The sequence below is a fragment of the Nannobrachium achirus genome (assembly GCF_963921795.1).
Source record: "Nannobrachium achirus genome assembly, chromosome: 18".
Classification (NCBI taxonomy): domain Eukaryota; kingdom Metazoa; phylum Chordata; class Actinopteri; order Myctophiformes; family Myctophidae; genus Nannobrachium; species Nannobrachium achirus.
The window spans coordinates 23,680,619-23,697,752 of NC_137825.1; the positions used below are offsets into that span (position 1 = coordinate 23,680,619).

At 41.2% G+C, this 17,134-nt stretch overlaps 1 protein-coding gene across 1 annotated transcript in view; it reads left to right on the forward strand.

Moving 5' to 3' along the window:
- Positions 1-10,336: 10,336 nt before the first annotated feature.
- dock1 (dedicator of cytokinesis 1) overlaps positions 10,337-17,134 on the forward strand; it is a 433,218-nt gene continuing 426,420 nt past the window's right edge. The window contains exon 1 of the mRNA XM_080747125.1: positions 10,337-10,521. Coding sequence (XP_080603251.1) covers positions 10,479-10,521 — 43 coding nt within the window. The 5' untranslated portion in view covers positions 10,337-10,478. The remainder of the gene's footprint in view (positions 10,522-17,134) is intronic.

The window sequence follows — 17,134 nt, forward strand, 5'->3', positions numbered from 1 at the left end:
GGTGGGCAGCTGGCCCTCGGAGTGTCATTATGGCTCCTGCAGGGCTCAGGTAACCGGCGGCCGGCGTACACACAGCTCGGGTTTCAGCCCACGATAAAAGAAGCCTCTGCAGTGAAGGTATTAATGAGAATCCCCTGGCTCAGCTCTCCTGGTTACCAAAAAGGCACGTTCAGGCATATACGCTGGCAGGAGAGAGTGCATGGCGACTGTCTAGGAGCCTGTAAAGAGTAATTGGAAGTTTATTACAAGAAAGTATCAGAATCCTGTCAAGAGGGAGAAATTATTTATACTTAATAATAGTACAGAGTCAAATGAAACTCTTTGATTTCAAGACACCCTTAAACCCTCTCAAGGACCCCAAGCTTTGAGAATCATTGTTCTAACCTAAACCATTCACCTACAGACCATCAAATAAGTACTTACCAGAGATTAAACATGTTGGGAAAAATCAAGGATATCAATAAAAATAAAAAAGAATATATTTTTTATCAGATGATTCCAACTTTCTTTTGCCCTTTGTGAAACAGCTCCTGTTGCTGCTACGTCCTTTGAAATAAGCTGGGTGTAGGTGCTAGTGGGTGATGTCTCCAGTGAGGCATGTAGCAATGTGAAGGATGTTTTGACCAACAAAAGAGCTACTGAACAGCAAGCTGGCCTGAACATCCACAGAGAGGGAGCAGGAGAGAGAGGGGGGGGGGGGGACGACGACAAGAGAGACAGAGAGAGAGAGAGAGAGAGAGAGAGAGAGAGAGAGAGAGAGAGAGAGAGAGAGAGAGAGAGAGAGACAGACAGACAGAGAGAGAGAGAGGGAGGGAGAGAGAGAGAGAGAGAGAGAGAGAGAGAGAGAGAGAGAGAGAGAGAGAGAGAGAGAGAGAGAGAGAGAGAGAAGAGAGAGAGAGAGAGAGAGAGAGAGGGAGGGGGAGAACAAGAGAGCGAAAGGGCAAATTAGAACAGTGGTTCTCAAACCTTTTCATGTCCAGGAGACAAGGACGCCCAAATGAATATGTATTTGGCCGTGAACCCCCATCTGAAACTATTTTGTGCCAGGGAATCCACCTGCAAGGAATGTGTTGCTAAAATCGACAAGCTTTTGTGAGCTTTTAGATCGGCTATTTTCAAGTAGTCAGTGTACAGTATAGGGTTAAAGTGTTAAAAACATTCTGATGCGTGTGACCCCACTTTCAACCACTGAACCAGATAGAGAAGAATATGGAAAGAGTGAGCTCAAGAGAAACAGAAGGAGCAGTAGTCTATAACTGTACAAATGTCACAGTATCACACAGTCACAGTCCTGTGATTGTATTAATCTTGTCTCTAAATTTAACTAGGCTCTATGAAAACAAGGATATCCCACAGCAGCGGACACATGTGGGCTGGAGGCTGACATTCAGTCAAACAGATAAACCTCCCCTGACATCTAAGGGATGTCTGCTAACAGGGCAGATCTAATTAGCCGATTCCCCATGTTATTCAGTGACTACTGTAGGTCACCGGCTTCAAAAGTCCCTTTTGTGGATCATCCCCTGTTGCCTCTATCCCCTGTGATCTCGTGGTTGGTGGCTGATGAGGCATTGCTATCCTCAAGGCCCTGTTGGAGCCATGTGATATCTGCGAGACCAGCTGTGAAAAATGGCCTTGTGTCTGCTTGGATAAGTAGCTGTGGCTCGCAATGCACGGCGTACCAAGATGGATAGTATTTACCATCATGCACATTAAAAAGAGCAAGATATAATCTAAATTTAAGCACTACAGCCCTCTATACTTTGTTGTACACTGGAAACACTCTGCTACACCAGTGTGGTCCACTCCAGGTATCCTCATGGTTCCTTGATAGGGTTATTTGGCCTCAAATGGCCCCTAGACAGGTGTGTATCTGTGTAACTCTGAGAATGTACAAATGGACATTTGGTTCTATTTGTACACTATCATTTATGAGTTATGGGGTGCCTTGAAATTACCTGTAACCTTTTTGAGAAAAACTGTGCTACACTAAACGGAACAGAGCCTGAATCGCATCCCAACTATTAATTGAAGCCAATGTGGCTGATGGGCAGGCAGATCTAGAAGATCACAAAGCATCACATTGAGATTACCTGCAGATTAGTTATTTATGTTCGCCTGTTTCGGTTGAATGTTTGCCTATGATTTCATACCCAAAATCGTGACATGTTTTTTACATGAAGTGTTTTTTCATAGGTTTGTGCACCATCATTTCTGAAATTCATGTCATTCGAAGCCCTGGTGGTGTAAATCAAACTTTTTTTTAGCTCCAACACAGTCACATCAGAAAATGTAATGGTTCCATGGGGAAATTAGTTATACTGTTGCATCAAATTCAGTTCATATATTCATGCATGCATATGGGCTATTTGAAAATAAACCTCAAAACACATTGTGATGCGACACATTATTTACAAATAATAAAATGTGAAACATTTAAAAAACATAAATCTTGTATATGGGTCCCTGGCACAAAATATTTTCAGATGGGGGTCCGCAGCCAGATTATTATGAATTTGGGGGTACTTTGACATGACCACTGTTGGTTTGCTTTAGGTGATATTTGAACAGCTCTACATCCTGATAACAATCATTGCGATAGTGTTTGTTCAGTAACAGGGGTCTCTCTGTATCTCCAGCTCTAATAGTAAACTGAAAATAAATGTTCAGGTCGGGATACCGATTGCATCCAATCAGGAGAGAGAACTCTTACAAAATACAGGATAAACAAGTGTGTTAAAATTAAAAAAATAAAACGTTTTGTCCTTTAAATGAAGGCCCCTCACATATGCATACATGTATGTATAAATTACATCCTGCACATAATTCTACATTCATTAAAACTATGAACTCTGACTAATGATCTAATGATCATTATAGGCAACATTCTGACGTGAAAGAAATGTGTTCTAAAGAAGAGAAGAAAAACATTATAAAGGTTGTTATGTAGGCCTAGGCCTATAGCCTAAGGACAAGCATAATCTTTTTGGAAATATGACATTTTGATGTGTTATAATTAAACTTGATGTTGATATGGCACACTGACTATCACGGAAATGACCATAGCTCTTTATGTCAAAAAGGTTGCTGCTAACCCCCTGGGTTAAACAGATTCTGTTGTTATTAACACATATTCAAGTAGGCCTATAATAATAATAAAAAACATAATAGCACTTTATTAGTTTGTTATTAGTGTGGACACTATAGTCCTGTGGAAACTTTATTTATTCTTCTTCTAGATAAACTTTATTAGAGTTGCAATTGGAATTCAATGGGGGAGTGGTGCGAGCTCGAGGATTTGTCTGGCTTCACATGCAGTTAGCTTGCTGTAGAATATAGGCCTATAGTACGGCAACCACACTTGCAATTTCCAATTGCATCTTTCTAGTTATTATTATGATTATTACATTATATTTGAAGAAAACTAAACAAAGAAAGGACTATAGGCTTACTTCCCCCAGGCTCCAGCGGATGCGGGCTGCGGCTACAGGCTGTAGGCCTACGCGAACTCCCCTTATCTGAGTTCCCAGAAGTTATTTTTCTCGCCACCAGGGGGGGCGAGAGTAGAACTCCCCTGAGTCTGACAGCATGCCCGACAGCCGCATTCGCGCCATTTTTCAAACTGACTGACTGCTGTCATGCCTGAATGCAGAAGTTGAGACCAGTGGTTTACATTTACAGGAGAATAACCAGTGGTTTTTCAGCAACAAAAGGTGAGGCTGTAGTTTTATTTAAGTATGGTAGACCTCCTGCTGCCCTGCCCCTGCCCTATAGGCATATTTACATTATTTAGGTAGCACGCTAGCCTAAACTTTTTTTTTTTATGTCATTCTAGTAGGCTAGGCTATTTAGCTACGTTTTTTGCTCGACGCCACCATCACATGCAGGTCGGGCCAGGTGGCGCGAGTCAGCTTTCCTTGTTTGAAATGCTAGCAAAGCGGGAACATTCCTTTATTAAATTAACAGAGTTAGGAATAGGATAAAGATAAATTATATCCACAATGTCTACAAAGTAGCCTACAATGAAATGCTCAAAACTCGGTTTGGTGTAGCTGCTCTGCCTCTGTCAAAGGTGTGTGCATGCTGTGCGTGTGCGTGCGTGCCATGGGGTGCGTGCGTGTGTGTGTGTGTGTGTGTGTGTGTGTGTGTGTGTGTGTGTGTGTGTCAGTGCGTGCGTGGTGGGTGCGTGCGTGCATGTGCTGAATTCAGTGATGAGGCTACTGTGATAAAGAAAACTGGAACATGGTAAAAATTGAAGCTGATAAATGGCCACTCTCTCCTAATTGGATGCAATTGGCATCCCAATTGCAAATATATTTTCTGTTTATTAGAGACAGCTGGAGACATGGGGAGACCCCAGCTCAGCTGTAACACATTGGTGGAAAAGGTAGCCTACTCACAAGTAAAAGTATCAATACTGCAATCTAGAATTAGCCCTACTCTATTACAAGTAAAAGTCTGGAATTAAAAAATGTATTTGATTAAAAGTTGTCCCACAAAAGTATTGGTATCAAAATGTAGTCTAAAGTAACACAATTAGAAAGTATTGGCTACTCAATAGTATGCCTATGCACATTATCACATGTTTTAAAAAAATATATAAATCTTTTGAAAATAGACCCCAATTTATATTGCACCATCAATGCTAAGTTTACTCTGAGAGTGTAGTAGCCTACAAATGGAACATGCTGAGTCTGAGTTATTTATGGGTTGCATTTGTAGTCCTACAGCGGCCATGTTGAGGACCAACACATGTGTTCTGATTGGCATAGATTAGAACATTAGTTCTTCTATGCCAATCAGACAAATTGAAACTAGAGATGCACCGATCAGGTTTTTTGGGGCCGATACCGATCACCGATCAGCTGGAATCAATATCTGCCGATACCGATATTACCGATCGATCACAGCGTGGAAACAATATCTGCCAATCCCGATATTACCGATCGATCACAGCGTGAAATCCATAAATTCTGCTATTGTGTCACTGTAGGAGCATTTATATATTTAATGATTCCTCTTACACAACATTGACATTGTATATATTAATTCAATTCAACTTTATATTCTAAGGTCATGATTTGATTCGTTTCTCAATATGATATATTATCGTATCATAAATCATTTTAGTCCTAGGAAAATTCCTCCTCAAGAAAAACAAAAAGGTTTTCTTATAAAGACAGTGGCAATATTGTCTATCCTTCATTATTTTCAAGGTTATTTGGCTATAATGGTTAATAGCAACAATAATAGGACAAAAAGGCCCTTAAGATTTTCTGTACACTATATACATATTTGGGGTCCTTGCTCTTGGCATGAAAATGTTTGAGAACCACTGTTCTTAAACAATATCAGACAACAACATTTCTGTTTGACTGACCTTCCCCAGTTTTTTATTTTTATAGACCTGTTTGCTGGAAAAAACAGGATATGGCAACACTTTTTATAGACCTGTTTGCTTGTTTCTGTCGCAGAAACTAAATGGCAACGCTTCATCCTCCTTACATCTAGTGCTAACGGTTAGCACCTGTGGAAATGACTGTTTTAAACTATATAAGGGAACTACAAACGTTATCCTTAGATCGACAACAACTTTTGTCCTCCAATGACTTTGGAATTATGTTTTTTGGAATTAAGTTTAACAGCAACGTTACAGCCGTACTCTCTCTCTCTCTTCTCTCATGTCGCAGAGAGAGAGAGAGAGAGAGAGAGAGACGAGCGGAGCCTCGTTAACCCAACAACACAGCTGAAAACGCATTCATCTGATCACTTAAATTCTCTGGATTCTAATCCAAGCAATTTGGAGAATGAAATCGTGGATTTTACTTTGAGAAGTCAACACCTACAAAGGTAGAAGTAGGCTACTATTCCAATGGTGTATCCAATATGTTTAAAACAAACAACTTTCAGCTCACTCTGTCCCCCTCTCTTCGGTGCATGTCTGTGTGTGGTGTGGGAGGAGGAGGAGGAGGGGGGGGGGGGGGAATTAAGTGGCTCACAGACAGAAGTGAACATGGAGCCGCACGCACGCACGCGGCGCACACACACACACACACACACACACACACACACACACACACACACAGTGCAACAGGGTGTGTGTGTGTGTTCGTCAGAAGCACGCATGCACAACGCGCACGTGAATCGAACGTCAACGTCCCTTTTGCTTCAATCCCTTGATCGGCTCGCTTTGATCCAATTATGGAAACACCGATCAAAACCGATATGGCCTTGATCGGCCGATCTGATATCTGCGCCGATCAATCGGTTCACCTCTAATTGAAACACCTGTGTTGGTCCTCAACATGGATGGTGTAGGACTACAAATGCAACCCATGAATACGGGTCCATTTGGTTAATTTAGCTGCATGTGTGGGACCCCCAAAGTGGGGTCCTCGGACCCCACTTTGAGAACCACCATGGCTACACATCATCACACTCACAGTCTCACACACGACACACATAACATAATCTTAAACCTATAAAGAGATTCCAAAAAAGTTAGTTTTTTTAAAGTCAGTTTTTTTAAAGTCCCTGGGTGTGATCGTGTCAACGCGAGGCTGCCCTCTGCTGGAGAGAGATTCTCATCAGTGGATGAGGAACATTGATTGATTGATTGATTGAAGTAGGCCTGGCTATTTATTAGATGTTTGCATAAGGCAAGGTACAGTTTCATGACAGTCGGCCTATATTTGTCTTTCATTTAATGTCTCAATGAAATGAGTAGGCATACAAAGGAACCCAATGTAAAGCCATGGTGCTTTAAATAGTGCTTTCTTGGGTTTAAATCCTATATTGACCAATTGTATCTGTCCTGTGGTGTGCTTTTCCACTGCAAACTGCTAATAAAGTATAAAATCAATTAATCAATCAATCAATCAATCAATCAATCAAACAAACGCGTTGTTACCTTGTAGATCTGCTATTTTCCCTGTTTTTGATTTGTGACACTCAATCTTGTATATGATGAAGCAGAGCACTCATTGATACAAAAAACAAATGAAATATTGAGATAAGAGGTTTCTGCTTGATATCGGCAATGAACAGTCAGTCATGTCTCAGGATCATATAAGTTCAGGAAGAGGTAAAAGTTAGTTTTCCTGAGAAGTTGGAATGTCAGTTTTATTATTTTTGGGAGAGACTTCATGAATAAACATGAGGCAGTTGTTGGTTCACCGGTGCATCTCTCTCTGATTTAATTCAGCTAGGGACAAATTCAGCATCCGTCAGATTACATCAATGTTTAGGAACACCAGGTTAGCGCATGTGCGCACACACACACACACACACACACACACACACACACACACACACACACACACACACACACACACACACACACACACACACACACACACACACACACACACACACACACACACACACACACTCTAAAAGCTTCATTAGATGATGATGTGTGTGTGTGTGTGTGTGTGTGTGTGTGTGTGTGTGTGTGTGTGTGTGTGTGTGTGTGTGTGTGTGTGTGTGTGTGTGTGTGTGTACTGTGTATGGAAGAAGACTGACAAGTTTTACTTAGGTTAAAAGTAGGCTATCAATTCCACTTATGAAATACTCTGTTACAAGTGTCTGGTAGGCCTATTCTTTAGGGAATGGTCACACAGCATTTTTATTCTATGAGGGCGAATTCTGCCGATGCATTTCAATGGGAATGGTTTGCTGCCATTTTAGGATTTCTGCAACAACATAAAAATGCAGATCTACAAGCAACAACTTGTCGAGATGTGAGCTTGTAGATCATCTATTTTCATACGGGCGAAGTAGGCCTAGAGCCAAAGTGGTTAAGGAATAAGAGAATGGTCACACCACACTTTCTATGAGGGCCAATTTCAATGGAAATGGAGTGGTTTTTTTTGGGCAGAAACAAACAAATAGCAGCTAACCACTCCATCCATTCCCAAAAATGCATTAGCAGAATCCGCCCTCATAGGGAGAATGAAAGTGCGGTGTGACAGTGCCCTTAAAAGTAGTAGCACTAGTAAGATGCGTCAGGGCGACATGTGACCTCCCATCACTGGCCATCTGGCCAGTTATATATATCGGACCAGTTACCCATATATGGAGACCCCTGGTACCCATATATGGAGATCCATGTACTGTATGGTACATCCCTTTTATGCCCATACATGAGAAGATCCCTGTCTGAACCAACCACACAGATATGGGCTGTCTTCCTCCACATATGGCCATTCCCATATGAAGTACTGTTAGATATGGGCTTAATATTGATGACATCAGGGATCTCCATATATGGGCGTTAAAGACATTCTGTTAGAGTGGTTCCCATGAAATCACAACATACAATCCCTTTTATGCCCATACATGGAGATCCCTATCTGAACCAGCCACACAGATATGGGCCATGTCTTGGCCATCTGGCCAGTGATGTGACGTCATCATTATTAAGCATTCTTGGTGACTACACCATCAACAAGTGCGACCTGATGTAAATCAGGGAGCGCTCTGCTGGCGCACAAGTAGGCCCATGTGCGCGACCTCGCCCTTATAGGACGAGGACGCTTCTCACCCTTAGGGTGTCTTACTAATAGGCTACCTCAAAATTGTACTAAGTACAGTACTTGAGTGCATGTACTTAGTTACTTCACTGTGTGTGACGTGCAGTGTGTGTGTGTGTGTGTGTGTGTGTGTGTGTGTGTGTGTGTGTGTGTGTGTGTGTGTGTGTGTGTGTGTGTGTGTGTGCTCATTTAAATGCCTGAATAACTTCTTTAGCAGCAGACAGTGCAGTTTATTCCAGGCGGGAGTGGAGCAGAAAATACCTTCTTGGATCATGATGCTCCCACCTAAATGTAATTAATTTGAGCCTTAATAATTTCCCCCCAGAGGGCTGATGTTCACAGATAGAAACCCACTGAAATGTCTCATGCAATCTGCCTGAAATTACATTTCACAAACTTATGAATTTGGAGGCACGCCGAGCAATATTAAAAGGTAGGCCTATACCCAAATGCCTATGATAAATCCGGCAACCTGTTTTTCTCTCTTTCTGTGGTTGAATAAGTAGCCTACTCAAATTGTTTTACTTAAAGGGGAAGACCACCCATTTTCAATATTGAACTATGTCATTAATATACCTTAGAGTTCCCCCTCTTCTGTGTTGCCTAGAACTGGAGGATTGATTTTGGGGTTTGTATTGCAAATCACAACTTGATGGCATCACACATTGTACTTAACAATACAAACCCCAAAATCAATCCTCCAGTTCTAGGCAACAGAAGAGGGGGAACTTTTTTATTTATTTCCACACAACTCCTCTAAGGTATATTAATGACAGTTCAATATTGAAAATGGGTGGTCTTCCCCTTTAAGTAAAAGTATCAAATACTGCAATGTAGAAATACTCTGTTACAGAGTACATAATTCAAAATGTACAAAGTATAAAAGTATTGGCATCAAAAGGTACCAAAAGTAAACATAGGCCTACCCATTATGCAGAATGTCCCATATCACAGTTTTCAAATGAATACAGATCTTTTGAAAATAGCTGATCTACAACTAAGGTGTCGTGTTGTGAGCTTGTAGATTTGTTATTTTCAAATAGCCAGCAAGTTTAAATAGGGGCTGAAGTTGTTAATGTATGTTTTGTAATAGTAATCCAGATCTAACTAGTAAAACGTACAATATTTGACTCTGAGATGTAGTATGAGTAAAATTAAGTAGGACTATATCAAATAAGAAATATTTTAGTAAATAAAGCACATAAAAATTGTAAGTATGTGCTACAGTTACTTTCCACCACTGACTGCTCACACAAACAGTGCAATGTGCAACTTATGGCCAGTGGTGGAAAAAGTACTCACATTTTCTACGTAAGTAAAAGTATCAATACTGCATTGTAGAAGTACAAGTAGAAGTCCAGAATTAAATTTACTTTAGTAAAAGTACAAAAGTATTGGCATCAAAATGTACTTTAAGTACTAAAAGTAACAGTACAAAATGTTTGAAAATCACAACAGCTTGTAGACCGGTTATTTTCAATAGGGCTAAAGTGGTTTATGTATGTTTTAAAACATTATAATTTATATCAGCAAAGTAACTAGTAACTATAGTTTTCAAATAAATATAGTGGAGTAAAAGTACAATATTTGGACCCCAGATGTAGTGGAGTAGAAGTAAAAGTATTGGAAATTGGATATACTCAAGTAAAGTTACAAATACTTCAAAAGTGAATGTACTGAGTTACTTTACATCACTTTGGCTTTCTATAATAAACGCCTACTTTTTTTGTCACAACTTTTTCAGTGTTGTGATCCATTCTACCCCCTTGTGGAGTATCCTGTCAGTGACCGTGGTGGAAAATGGCTGCTCGGTGTAGCTCCCCAGAGCTAGGAGAAAACTGAACAATCTCACCCCAAAAAAAAGACAAACACAAAGAGGCCAACAAACTGGGGCTATTCGAACAGACAGCAAGGCGTCAATCCGGCGAAGTTCTGACACTGAGGATGTCTCGCTGGGTGCCCACCAAAAAGGAAAAGTATGGAGTTGGTAAGTAGGATACAAACTTGCACTGGAACCTCATCGTTAGCTAAAGCACTGCTTGCTGTGTGTCTGCATTGGATTTGCACAAGTTTGGGAAGATTTGCGATTGTGGTGTGGAAAAAAACCCTCAAAACAAATCCCGTAGTGCTTGTTGCCCCGGGGAGGGTTTGATTTAAGATCAAATAGACCGATATCTGGGGATGCAAATCTCGGGTGAAAGTTGTTTGCCAACTAGTTTTGCATGAATGCAAAACAAGAAGGGATATCCCAGCCTTTTGTGAGGGAACAGGCAGTGTGTGTGTGTTGGGAATTGTTGAGGCGCGCCTAGTTATAACAGTGTTTCCTGTGTTAAGGAAAGGGCCCGTGCAGGCGTTTGGAATTGAGGAGATAGTTGTCATTTTGTAACCGTTTGTGTTCATGTCGTTGCCGTTTGTTGTGTTTGGGTGGTCTTTATAAAAGTTACCGAATTATAGGCTGCTCTTCCCAAACCCCAACTGATGTTCACAGGCTATCGCGTTGTTAGCTTGTCACAACGCGATACAAGTTGTAGATCTGTTTAGTTTGGGCGGCTGACTCTGAGAGTCTAGTATAGGCTATAAATTAAGCATTGTCTCACGTTATTATAAGCAAGTCAGACGTTCTAAGCACTGCATTTGCATGCCGCAAAGACGTCTAGTAAGAAGGGAATATTTATTTGCGCCTATTCTCTATTTTGGTGGGGTCACTCTCATCTCTCATCTGATGTGCATGCATACAGACGGCTCTAGAATGTCCATTTGTTGTTGCAAAAACATGTGTGGACTGTTTCTTAAAGGCTGCTTTCTATACCCAAAACTTAACCAAAACAACTCCAGGCTGATATATCAGGCTACATGCACTAGTAAACAGTCTCTGGCAAATTATACACGTGTTCTTGGGAGGATGTAAACTTGCAGTGCAGTAGGGGTGTAATTTTCATGCGGCAGATAACCTGTCTGTCCCACATTCTCACCATGCAATGCACTGCCAGTGATGGACAGTAAACTATAAGTAGGCCTACCAATTGCCTTCATACAGTAAATCAGTAGTTTTCAAACTTTTTCGTGCCAAGGAAAGGACCTCAAATATGTGTATTCGGCCTGTTTTGTGCCAGGGACCCCCAGAAGTAATAACTGTTGTATAATAGTAATAGGTAAGTGTAATGTGTTTGTAATTATTTGTATTATAAACAACTTGATGAAATTCAAGGCTTTTACTTCATAATTATTACTTTTGAACAGTTGAGCACTTTTAAAAGCATGTACTTTTGAATACTTAAAGGACGACTTCACCACTTTTCAACCTATCTTCATATAATTGGTCCTCACTAATGTTCATGATAAAATAGCATAAATCTTTTCTACTTGGTCTGTGTCTCATAGGAGGGCTGTGGGCAGTTCAGAACGGTTCTCGAGATACGCGGGGCACATACAGTACATACTCTCACAGATTTCTCGCATTTATTGCTAGATAAGTACAGTACATGTACTTAGTTACTTTACACCAGTAGTTCTCAACCTTTTCAGGCCGCGACCCCCAAAATAATCATATTTGAACTGGGGACCCCCCACCATGACGAGCACTAAGAGTTGAGGAGGGGCATTACATTTTTGTATGGCACGCCACTGTTCTATAGTGAAAATAGCAGATCTACATGCTCACAACGCCTCGCAATGCGAGGCGTTGTTTCTGCCTCTAATATTTGACAATTTTAATTTGTCATTTTAGATGTATTAAAATAAAAAGTCCTTAAATTGTCACTTGTCACATGTGCAGATGCCATATATACACTTAAACTTTATGTTGGTGCACTGTTGAGTGAGAAAACAATGTCCCGACCCACAGGTTGAGAACCACTGCTTTACACCTCTGGCAGTGGGTCTGGTGTTGGCCTGCAGTTGTATTAGGTGAGCTTAGGCCTGTCACAATTATTACATAATCGTCGAATCGCAGTTATTTGACATAATCACACTTATTTTGTCATAATTGTTTCCATGTTGAAAAATCACTATCAATGTTCTTTTTTAAATATAAAGTTGTCAAATGTAATTTTTTTTGGGTCAAATTTAGGTTATGTGTCATATATGCCATGTGCAACTTCAAAGCCTACAATGCCAAACAGAAATATAATTGACAACGACAAAAACACACAATTAAATCGCAATTATTTGAGTGACAATAAATCGTCATGTCATGTAAATTGTCATAATTGTGACAGCCCTAGGTGAGCTCTGCAAAGATTAAACCATAGGGGGGTATTCATCAAAGCTTGGTTTTTCACCTCACCACCACCCCGCTTCTCTGTCATTTCCAGACCAGGTCCGCCACGCCCAACATGATCACGGGTGGGCCTTCTAGTCACATTGGGGCTTTATGTGGCATATTGTCACTGTCGGGAAGAAACCTTGTATCTCCAAGTTTCAAATTTGCAAAGTTTGTTCGTAAAGTAAAGCCCTGCTTCATCATACAAGACTGTTGCACAAAACTAGTGAAAATAGCAGATCTACAGGCACACAACGCCTCGCTGCTTGTAGATCGTCTATTTTCGAACGGTTTTGGACATACAAGGTTTCCACCCGACAACAACGATATACAGTACATGGTTCCCACTCTCTCTCTCCCCCTGCACACAAGTGTTTGCAAACTGCATTAACCTGGAGAACACATACTGTACTTCATATTATCCCGGTGATAATGATCGCCTGAGTGAGTATAGGTTTCGAATATCTTAGGCGGTTCTTGGGAAAAGTATAGAGGTTCCACAGTGGCGTAAAGTAACCAAGTACGTTTACTCAAGTACTGTACTTATACAGATTTGAGGTATCTTTGCTTTACTGTAGTATTTCCAATTTTCAATACTTTTGCTTCTACCTCACGGAGGCAAATATTGTACTTTGCGACGCATTGTGAGCTCGTAGATCTGTTTTTTTCCCCAAATATTTGTATACATATTGAACTTGCAAAATGGGACATTGTGCACAATGAGTACCTTTACTCAAGTAAACTTTGAATAACTTTGAATACCTAACTTGTACTTGTAACAAACGATATCTACACTGGGGCATTGATACTTTTCTTTAAGTAAAACATCTTCCATCACTGAGGTTCGACTAAAAAAAGAAGTCGTAGAACTAAATAGTTCTCATGGGAGATGGATGGATGGATGGATGGATGTATTGAGGGACCGTAACGGAAAGCCGGTGCAGATGAGTCATGGATGAAAAAGAGAAGCCGCCCGCCACCACATCAGTGGCGTGGAAGCATCGGCGGGGTGTACACAGACACACTGCCGTTTGGAAATGTCCTGTGGTGACCCAGCGCTGCTAATGAGGGGCCTGGGAGACCTCTTGTGTTCACAGCACCCTCTGGGTGAACCTATTTCTGTCACCAACGTTTTGTCGCAAATGTTATTATTTGCTATACTCTCTCCCCACTGACTCCCAATGTCTTCATTCATTATCTAGTGTGGGGACGGTTTGTGTCTCCCCTCTCTCCGGTGCCTTTTTCAAAAGTGCCATTAAGTATCAGAACTCAAGTGCATTGTTAGTGAATATTTATGACATCTAGTCTGTGATAATAAAGCCATTCGTCATGATGCTAGCAGCAGGTTTAAATTATGCCTTTTTGGGGGGCGCTCTGTGTACTGCAGAAACAACTACTTGGACACTTTACAGTACACACTTTAAGCACGTCATGAACACTAGTCATATTCTAGAGCCATTATTCAGTGTATATATCCGATCTACAGGCTCACATATTGTGAGCAGAGCATGTAGATTGGCTATTTTTGGCAAAGACATTTGGTGTAGTAGTGGAGAGGGGGAAAAAGATGCGGAAAAGAATATGCAGACCTATTACAGAGCGCAGAGGGACCCTGGTCAAATAATGATGTAAGGTTTAAGTGGTTACTCCCACGGTTGAGACTCAGAGATGACGTGCTGCGGCGTCCCCAGAGAAAACAGCAATTCTGATTGGAGATTAGATGTTTTGTTGCACGTTGCATCACTGCAACAGGCTACGATCACAGACATGTCCCTCCGTCTGCATGTCAGCTTTCATCTATTCTCTGAAGTGCTCTATAATGGGGGAAGTGAGCGAGGACAAGGAAATTACTCTCCGAAACTCCCATCCAACTCTGGCATCCAACCTAACCAGAAAAAAAAGAGAAGAACATTGTTGTGCATTGTTTTTTTGGCATTGTTTACGGGTAACTGCTTAACCCCCGAGGCTGGAGCTCAAATTCCACGATCTTGGGAATACCTTCTGTTCCACTGGAATGTGCAGAAGAATGCCTGCCATGCTGCTTGCCAAGCCTGCAGTTTAGGCAAACTGAGGTGGTTTAATGACTCGACAGAAACAAAGATGATCGCAATGGTGAGGTGATGATTGATTGACACAGCAAAATCCTCAGCGTCAGTTCAAGTCTTTTGTAAGGGACTGTTATGACTAAGGTTTTACACTCTAAGGCAGCGCTATTCAACCTGAATATGAGGCCATGAGGCCCCTTTGGCATGTCTATGCGGCCCGTCGTGGTCATCATACCAATACAAATAGGCTATATTGTCTATTGTGTCTACTCTCAGTGTGGACAAATAATTTTCAGTTTCTCTCCAAAACCACTTTGAACCTTTTTGTCTTGTCTTTATGGCATGCCATCATAAGTCACACACACACACACACACACACACACACACACACACACACACACACACACACACACACACACACACACACACACACACACACACACACACACACACACACACAGCTTGTAAATCGGCAATTCCTCGTATGGTGAACTGTATAGGGTTTTCCTTGATTCAAGGACCCACTTTTCATCTGACCCATGTTCACAGACAAGTCAAATGATCAAACAAGCCAAAGAGATGGTCTATAAATCAATCTTGTCTAGTCAAATGCCAACTGGCAACGCCTAAATAATAGCAGTCAAAGGAGAATTTTTCAAGGGCACTCGCTCTTGTGTCGTGGAGATTCAGAAACCCTGTATTCCTTTGGCCATTTTCCAGCTGTTTGATTCATCAATTGGTAATCCTTCCCTTTTGATCGCATGTCTCGTTAATGTTGTTTTTGTCATGGCAATGCGTCCAATAGCAGTCAAAAGAGAATTTTGAAGGGCACTCGCTCTTATGTTGTGGAGATTCATAAACTCTGTATTCCTTTGGCCATTTTCCAGCTGTTTGATTCATCAATTGGTAATCCTTCCCTTTTGATCGCATGTTTCGTTAATGTTTTTGTCATGGCAATGCGTCCAATCGACGCTGATCAACAGGCTTACCTCCTGGACGTACTACATAGGATTTCATGTGGAGGCCGGGTGGCCTAAATATAAACATGCCCTCAGAACGCAGTGTACCCATGAGAAAATGCTTTCCATCCCTCAGCATGCAGCAACCTTTGTAATTTTGCTTAGTATATTAATTTAGCATAATAACAACTCAGAATAGAACCAATGCTGTGACTGCACAAACTGCACTGTGGATGAGGCTTTCCGTTGTACCAAGCACTGGAGTCATTAGCCTGCTCTCAGCTGCATGTTTGGTCAGTAAGGAAATGCTGCTTCCTGTGAGACATTGTAAGAGTGTCAGAAGTAGGGCTGGGCAATTAACCAAAATCTCAGACTTAATCTTGCTTGTGTAGTTTAATTGAATAATCAAGACGTATGTAATATCTTTTACATCAATGAATACTAAACCAATTAGTCTGATAACAGTCTTAGAAGGTCAGCAACGATTGACTGGACTTGTTTTCCATTGCGACGACAGGTTGGCAATTGAATGACACATTTGAGCGGGCCACTTACGTCTGCAGCCTCAGCCCACAAGTAATGAAGCCCCCGCCCTAAAGCACAAGCAAACTATCTCCCACCCACAAAATGCAGTAAGCGCAGCCAATGTGGTAGCAATTAAAACTCACAGTCTCGGTTACTACATCAATTCTCTCCATGTGTTTTTCGTATTCCCTGCCTAGCATTTTACCCTCCCCATAAAGCAATGAATGAAGCTGTTTGGTGTGAAATAATAGGCAAACAACAGGAGACGGTGGATCCGAGAGTGGGAATGAGTCATCTTTATAGTTTTATTTTATTTTATACAATGATGGTGGCAGATATTCTCAGGGGGGATTTTGATTCAGTAAATGGAAATTATGTTTTTGAATGCTCTGTTGCCTGCTATTGTCGTCGTTGTTGTTACACACTTCTATTAAGCATCTCTCTACAGACATTAGCAGGCGTGAACCGAGAGAGGGAGAGGCCCAGCGGCGTTGCTATTAACATATTAAGACCTTGAACGTTTTAATCACTTTAACCAGTATTTTATGCTTTAACTCAGGGGTCTTCAACAGGGGGTCCAGGACAGTTAGTTACTACAGGGGATCCTCCAAATCTTCCAATCCTTTTTATATTAACAACTTGAACCATAGTGTCCATATTCTGAGAACTGTAGCCAAAAATAGCAGATCTACTGTACAAGTTTGAGGCGTTGTGAGCTTGTAGATCGGCTATTTTCTGCAAAGAGGTTTGGTGTAGAGGGGGAAAAGAGCAGACTAAGCACAGAGTGAAAGGTCAAGTTTATTATGTATT